The sequence below is a fragment of the Hyaena hyaena genome, unplaced genomic scaffold (assembly GCF_003009895.1).
Source record: "Hyaena hyaena isolate Hyena2069 unplaced genomic scaffold, ASM300989v1 scaffold_779, whole genome shotgun sequence".
Taxonomy (NCBI): domain Eukaryota; kingdom Metazoa; phylum Chordata; class Mammalia; order Carnivora; family Hyaenidae; genus Hyaena; species Hyaena hyaena.
In genome coordinates this window covers 737,905-746,508 of record NW_024081413.1, presented here as the reverse complement: position 1 = coordinate 746,508, position 8,604 = coordinate 737,905, and the positions used below count along the sequence as shown (strand labels likewise).

Below are 8,604 nucleotides of genomic sequence, written 5' to 3'. Positions count from 1 at the left end.
TCCAAGAAACTTGAATGGCAGTGTTCTTTAACACATATGTCTGGAGCTGTTTGTTTAGCTCAGATTTTAAAATTTTTCTTTTTCCTTTTCAAGTTTTCTTAAAAATCCAGTTAGTTAACATTCAGTGTGATATTAGTTTCAGGTGTACAATTTAGTGATTCAACATTTACAACCAACACTTGAAGATTATCACAAGTGCCTTCCTTAGTCCCTGTCACCTATTTGACCAATCTCCCCAACGACCTCCCCTCTTATAGCCACCAGTTTGGTCTCTATTGTTAAGAGTCTGTTTCTTGGTATTCCTCTCTTTTTCCCCCTTATGTTTGTTTGTTCTCTTTCTTAAATTCCACATTTGAGTGAAATCATACAGTATTAGTCTTTACCTGACTGACTTACTTAGTTTAGCATAATACTGTATACCTCCATCCATCTCATTGCAAATGGCAAGATTTCATTCTTTTCTATGTCTGAGTAATAATCCATTGTATATATATACATATATATAAACTACCTCTTCTTTATAGATTGACCATTCAATGGACATTTGGGCTTTTTCCATAATTTGGCTGTTGTTGATAATGCTGCTATAAATATCAGGGTGCATGCATCTGTTAGAATCAGTATTTTTTAAACTTTAAATTTAAATTAGTTAACATAAAGTATAGTCTCGGCTTCAGGGGTAGAATCCAGTGATTCATCACTTACATATAACACCCAGTGCTCATCCCAACAATTGACTTCCTTAATGCCCATGACCCATTTAACCATCCCCCCTCCTCCCCTCCAGCAGTCCTAAGGTTGCCCTCCATATTTAAAAGTCTCTTATGATTTGCCTCCTTCTCTGTTTGTATCTTATATTTCCTTCCTTTCCCCTATGTTAATCTGTTGTGTTTCTCAAATTCCACATATGAGTGAAATCCTATAGCATCTGTCTTTCTCTGACTGATTTATTTCACTTAACATAATACCCTCTAGTTCCAACCACATTGTTGCAAATGGCAAGGTTTCATTATTTTTGATTGCCAAGTAGTATTCCATTGTGTATGTATACCACATCTTCTTTATCCATTTATCAGTCAATGGACATTTGGGCAATATTTGCAAATCAATGTGATACACTACATTAATAAAAGAAATGATAAGAAACATGATCCTTTCAATAGATGCAGAAAAGGCATTTGACAAAAATACATCATCCTTTCTTAGGATTTTTTTAAGTGACTCTAACATTATTTTAATTATGAAGCCATCATACACGTCATGATGAGTTAACCTCAATCCATTCTATAGCATGGTTTGGGAGGTACTTACCTGGCAATAATGTGCTGGAAGCCCATGAGAACTTCCGAGTGAACTTATTGGACACATGGAGGGCACTGAGTGTGTATCTGCAAATAATACATCCATGGATGGATGGATATAATGTCCAAAATTAAGGAGACTAATTGCATATAACACATGGTAAAAGTTGAGCTGGATTACAAAAGTTCCTTGATTTAGCGAGAAAGAAAATCACTTTCTTCTACACCTGCCTGCCTGTCTGTCCCGGAAGGACCTATTAGGCCCAAGGAATTGGAGATGCAGAGTTCCCAAAAGAAAAACTCCCTGAGGCTCTGGAACTATAACTACTTCAGACACTTTAGGAACTAACCAGAACTCCAATTTTCGTGGATCCACACTCTCTGCTCACATCCTCTGTAAGTGAGTCTCAGTACAAGGTGCCTGAGAAGCACCTATACCAAGATTAGCCAGAACACAGGATGAGGGTGGGGGGAAACGTTCTTTCAGTAATACCTGTGTTCCATTCCATTCCTGAGTCACTACTGCTGAAGTAGTCTGAAAATGGGGTAGTAGAGACTGCATCCTGTCTCAGGACAGGAGGCACATGTAAGAACATGTGCTCTGGTACCTTCCCTTTTGCCTTCCTCTTGTCTTTTCTGATCTTTTCCTTGGAGGTGCCATAGATGCAGAGAGATAGGAATTTGTCCATAGCAGATGGATGGGCATAAGGGACCGGGGAAGTATATTATCTGGAGCTCACATTAGAAAGTTTGGGATTTTAATCTATGAATATGAAAATTTAGGAGATTTAGGTCAAAGATTCTGCTCACAATTGCTTGCATCATTGTACAGGAATTAAATTTAATCTATACAACTACAGAATTGAGAACACAGACTACAGTTGGAGGGTCAGTGAGAGTCAAAAGATAGTTCCTCAGATTTCGGCTCAATCTAAAGAGTTTCTAAAAGCTACTGCTGCCACAAACAGCAAAGTACGCACAAATCATAGAGGTATCTGTCACCGGTTGGTTCAGATCAATGATGTCTGAAATGATACTTGAGAGAGATAACTCACAATTCTGCCTTAGTTTATGGAGTTAGGTGATCCCTAACAATCCTTTCCCTTCTTCAAACAGGGCTTTCATAGTGCTATGCTGGGGGCCTATCCTGAAGCCTAGGATAAAGCTTGCTCTGCAGGGTCTCCACATTTGTCACTGCCCTTCAACTTCACTGACTTCTACATCCTGTCTCTACTGGAACCAGTAATCATTAGCTCTATGTCCTCAGCCCTAGAGCTGCCACTGGCTAGCTCTCATTGCAATCCAAGATTGAAAAAGGAGAGGAAAATAGGAACATATATGTTCTCAGATGCTTTACTTGGTCTGAGTAGGTAGGTCAATATTTGTTGAATCAATTATAGACTGAAGAGCAGAGAAAAGAGGAGAAAGGAAGAATCAGTGAGTGGAAAGAACAGATTTAAAAAAAATCCTCCTAGGCTATCCTATCCTGGTGCTAGACATAATTATCCCAAAGTACTTCAGGAGAAAAAGAGAACATACTTCTTTCTGTATACTTCTCCATAGATACATGTCTTATTTGCCCCTTTTTTCCATGTGACTGTACTTTCCAAAGATCATATCATGATTTTCCCTCCATGTATGCAATGAAACCCTAATTCCTTCCAAGAACACCATGACACCCCTGAAGAAGAAAAGCTTCTTGAGAATGGTTAGACTTGGGGCTCTGATGTATAAGGGTTAAATGCAACAATTTTTCAAAGAATAGGATCAAAAGATGCAGTAAGCAAAGAGCAGATGACAAAAATCTAACTGATGAAAGTGGCGCGTAGGGGAATATTCCAAATTTGTCATCCTGAGATTGTACACGCCATGGGTCATTGTAGCAAGGACTAGGCTAAGCTACTGCTATTACTTATGACTCAAACTTACCAGTGAATATATCTAATGGGGAAAAATGGGTAGAAATTCAGAGTTCAATGCACATAGTGCCCAAGATAGGAGAAGGACCTTTGATCAACAGTTCAAGGCTCAATGTTATTTTTCTGTGGGTTTTCTATGTGAGCAATTATTTAGCAGGATACATTCCTACCTAATTAAAGTGACATTTTAAGCAAAATGAAAATTAGCTAATTTTAGTTTCAGGGTATCATTTTTTAATATAATTAAAGTAAACTCCATCTGAAAACTCAGAAGGTGGGGGTAGCATGGAAAACTATGGACATTTATCTGGGTCCCTATTTGTGCCAGATTCCACTACTCATCTGCACAATTATTGTTATGTCTAAATTATCATATGGCATATGTGTGGTCATTAAAAAACAAAAAGAAAGAAAACTTATAAAAACAAATTTAGAAACTCACCTGTCACAAAGGAGTTCTTAAGTAATTTTTCCTTCTCTTTACTTTTGGCAAAGACATAACATTTCTATTAAAAAACAAACCTGAATCAATTAAGCATGTATAAGCAAACCATACTAATTCAGTACTCTCTCTATCCTTTTTACTTACAGGGTTATCCTAGTAGCATGGTACAAAGGATGGACTGATGAATTCACATGGATCTGAAAGACCAACTAGGACCCATAAGGTTCACCTAGGTGACGCAAATTGTTCTCAGTCCAGGTGTCTTGAGTCAGTGACTAATTTTTATCCTAATTTTACAGATCTAAAAGAAAGCTGTAGAAATATATGACAAAATATGACAGCACACCAAAATGGGACCATCTCCTCTGAGGTTTCAGACTTCCTCCTGAATTGTTTTGTCAGGTCCCCTAGCTGGAAATTCTGGTTGTCCCTGTTCCTCAGCCTCCTCTTTCTTTTAGCCATGGGGGCCAATGGTATTCTCCTAATCACCATCCACCTGGAGGCATCTCTGCATGAGCCACTGTACTACCTACTCAGCTTCCTCTCCCTGCTGGACATCGTTGTTTGCCTCACTGTCATCCCCAAGGTCCTGGCCATCTTTTGGTTTGACCTCAAGTCCATCAGCTTCTATGTCTGCTTCCTCCAGATGTACATCATGAATTTCTTCTTTGGCATGGAGTCCTGCACATTCATGGTCATGGCCTATGATCGCTATGTAGCCATCTGCCACCCACTGAGGTACCCATCCATCATCACTGACCAATTTGTAGCCAAGGCTGCTATCTTTATTTTGGCCAGGAATGGTATTTTAACAGCGCCTATCCCCATTCTATCATCTCGACTCCATTACTGTGGGACAAATGTCATTGAGAACTGCATCTGTGCCAATATGTCTGTCTCCAGGCTCTCTTGTGATGATGTCACCATCAATCGCCTCTACCAGTTTGCTGTAGGATGGACCCTGCTAGGATCCGACCTCATCTTCATCTTTGTCTCCTATACCCTCATCCTGCGAGCTGTGCTGAGACTCAAGGCTAAGGGTGCTGTGACCAAGGCCCTGAGCACATGTGGCTCCCACTTCATCCTCATTCTCTTCTTCAGCACCATCCTTGTGGTCTTCGTGCTCACTCTTATGGTGAAGAAGAAGGTGTCCTCTGATGTGCCAGTCTTGCTCAATGTTCTCCATCACGTCATCTTCTCAGCCCTCAACCCTGTTGTGTATGGAGTGCGAACCCAGGAGATCAAGCAAGGGATCCAGAGATTACTAAAAAAAAGGTGGTGATAACAACAAGGATTTCTACATTCCTCATATAGGATGATTTTTAAATCAATAATGAGTGCCTGGGCTGAAATGCATATCTCTTAGTTATAATATCAAAGTAGGTAAATTGAATATTGTGTCTTCTTTAACAAAACTTAAGTTTCATCTTAAGTTTCCCTTTTTCTCATTTCTCCTTTAGGAATATCTTTGACCCCTTTTGCTTTTTCCCCATACATATTATCTAATTTTAACAAAATAATGGGATTTCTTATGGTAGGTTCTAAAGTGAGTAACTTATGTTCCTGAATATATAGCTATTAATATGTCATGCCTTTGCACTATTGAATATACAATTGTAGATATTTTGGGGTACAATTGTGTAATATGTGATGTGTTCTTATTCTCATTTACACAGAAGGCAGCATATTGGAAACAAAGACATAGGAGTGAAATTTCAGTCCTGAATAATGGAAGGTTATTACTGGCCTGTAAATGGGTCTGATACTGGGTGATAATTCGAAACGAGCATTGCAAGAGGAGAGGGGTTTGGATGGATTTTCAATTTGTGTAAAAATTAGCAATAAGCTTGATGAGATTTAAGAGACTCCTAAAAATTCTTCCCCCCCAATAAGTTTGTGCTTTCAAGACTTATTTTATAGAAACAGGGAGTCATAGTTTATGGTATGAAAATACAGTTCTCTAATGAGTTAAAGATTGCAATATATTATCCAATAATAATAATTCAAAACTTAATATATGAACATTGCTTTCATATTAATTGGACAGTTTTTTAGTATATTTTGTGTCCTGGGAATTCTGTGAGCTATTAAAACACAAAAATAGGATATTGTTGCTGTCAAGAGATCAAAGTTTGGTTAGTGGAAATAAAAATATGATTTTCAGGAATATATTCATCTCAAGGGAAAGAATGAGTAATGGAACAAGATACCAATAGGCAGTAAGGTACCTGGCACATAAAAAAGGACTGGATAGAGAGTTAAAGTCTGGGGACACTTGGGTGGCTCAGTCAATTTTGCATTAGACTCTTGATTTCAGCTCAGGTCATGATCCCAGGGTTGTGGGATCAAGACCCACATCAGGCTCCATGCTAAGTGTGTAGCTTGCTTAAGATTCCTTCCCACTCTTCCTCTGCCCTCCCCTGCTTCATGTGCTTTCTCTCTCTAAACAGAAAAAAAAAAAAAAAGAGAGACATAGAGAGTTAAAGGTCTGAATTGTAAGACTTGCACTATTCCTAGAAACAAAGGTGAGTTTTGGGAACTAATAAGGTGGTCTCGCTGTATTGTGTTACTCATCAGCTACTCCTGAGAAGAGTGAACAGTTTGTTTTATATCTTTTCTAAATATAAACTTTTGTGCCTCAATAACAACTTATAAGTGTGTTTCCTTGTTTATACCGTGGAAGGAAAATGTCTCAATAGTCTAATGCCAATATTGTCCCACAAATCTGGGTCTTTTAGCTTTCACTGATTCATTCTTGGCCTACTTATGTTTTCATTCTACAAAATGCTGTCCATTTCATGTTCTTCTCTATCTCACAGTGAAGTACAATGAATTGGTATTTCATTTCTCTGCTCCTGGATATCACCATGAGCTCCTATTTGTAAACTAAGCATAAACTCACATAATTAAGATACAATAGTTAAATGCACATAATCAACACTTTACCTGGGAATAATATATTTCTCAAAATTAAAAAAAAAGAAAGTCAAGATTCAGTTAGGTTTATGCCATAAATACCCTTTATCTTGGTTACTTGAAAAATAATTACCGATAATCTCATTTTCTCACTCATTTCAATGTCAAAAAAATGACTTGGTTTGAAGTATGCATAAGTGAGTACCAACAGGAAGGTCTTACAAATACAAAGATATAATATGCTAAAGGAATTCAAGTTACTATCTCTTAGGAAATATTACAAATCCACTAGTTTAAACACCCTTTCATATATTAACATCTGCTCATCAAGGGATCGAAAACTTTCAGTACTAATCTCTATCAGGGTCACATTGTATAACAAACTCAGGTCTCTCCAGTTAGCCATTAGAAAATGTGAATACTGAATGCATAAAAAGGGCTACATAAGAGATTTAAAGCATATACCATCTAAGACTGAGAAAATCTGACACAAGTCTTGTCTCCCAAAAGAGACAGAAAAATCTTTATATTTAAAACTTACATTTTTGAAAGCTTTACATATTTGTGTTTATATGCAAGTTTTATACATCTATGGCCCATATCAAAGCAGTATAGACAGATCCATTTGATAAATAAGGTGAATAGATTAATGATGGCTTTATCCCACTAAAACAATTGATACTAATAAAGATGTCCTCTAAAACAGTGCTGTCCAATGTGAGCCACATCCTTAATTTTAAACGTTTTAGTAGCCACCTTAGATTATAAAAAGTAAAAGTAAAATTGATCTTAATGATGTATTTTGTTGAATCCAATATATCTAAAACATTATAATTTAAACACATAATAGCTATTAAAGAATTTAATACTAACATATTTAACATTCTTCTTGTGTATGCTATGTCTTTAAACTCTAGTGTGTATTTTCTATTACAGCATATTTCACTCAGACAATTGCATTTCAGGTGTTTAATGGCAACATGTAACTAGTAGGTAATATATGGACCAGTTCAGCACTTCCAAAACACAAATGAAAAAATAGGTAGAAGAGTAATTGAATGAAGTAAAAATGTTTCCTTCTTGGAAAAGAGCTAAAGCTAAATTGTTTCTTCTCAACTATGATTTTTCTCTTTTTTTACGCTCTTCCACAGAGAAAAGGAAGCCGGTACTTTAAAGGAAGAGTGCTTATGGCTCAGAGACCAGTGTAATAAGGGTATTATAAGAGAAGGCTAATCTATTGGCTTTTTGCAACACATAGTCCTCAAAACCTATTGAAACATATTTGAAATAGAGCCATGCTTAAACCTTGGAAATAACAAGACCTAAGAAAAAGGTTCTCACGGTAAGGCGGGAATCTTAGTGCTAGGGGAAGCAATAGATATTAGTGTCAAAGGTTTATCAAAGACACATGATAATAATCATACTTAGTAATTCTTTAAACTTTTCTTAACAGTATTTACACATACATATGTATGAGTATGTATGTATGTATGTATGTATGTATTTAGAGAAAGAGAGACAGAAAGATGGTGAGGGAGAACAGGAGTGGAGTAGAGGCAGAGAGAGAAGGAGAGAGAGAAAGCCAAGCAAGCTCCATGCTACCAGGGGAGAGGCCAATGCAGGGCTTGATCTCATGAACAGTAAACTGAGCCAAGATAGAGAGTCAGAAGCTTAACTGGCTGAGCCACCCCGCTGCCCCATATAAGTATTTTAAATTACTTATTTGGTGCTCTATTATTTAAATAAAATATATTGAATTTGAGATGTTTAATAGTGAAATCGTCCTAATTATTCAATAAAACATATGAATAAGAAACCAGTCTCTTCAAACCTAATACCCCAATCCACAAAATGTTAAAGTTCAGATTTTGTTAGTGAGATTTTTCACTTTTCTCACACATCACCATAATTAGACCCTTCAGTGGTCAGAGAAAGCGAGACAGATATTTGGAGGCAGATTCAGCTGACACTGCATATTGGGCCAGAACAATGAAAGCACAACAGAGAATGGTAATGGCCCTTC

At 37.2% G+C, this 8,604-nt stretch overlaps 1 protein-coding gene across 1 annotated transcript; it reads left to right on the top strand.

The window, feature by feature from the left end:
* The first annotated feature begins 3,999 nt into the window (after positions 1 to 3,999).
* On the top strand, positions 4,000 to 4,947 carry LOC120221458 (olfactory receptor 56A3-like). Its single transcript, XM_039218853.1, has one exon. It carries the CDS (start codon positions 4,000 to 4,002, stop codon positions 4,945 to 4,947), a length of 948 nt encoding a protein of 315 aa, XP_039074784.1.
* Positions 4,948 to 8,604: the final 3,657 nt, after the last annotated feature.

What these genes read in the sequence shown, in the direction of transcription:
- LOC120221458 (XM_039218853.1), top strand. Translation starts at nt 4,000, where the DNA reads ATGACAGCACACCAAAATGGGACCATCTCCTCTGAGGTTTCAGACTTC.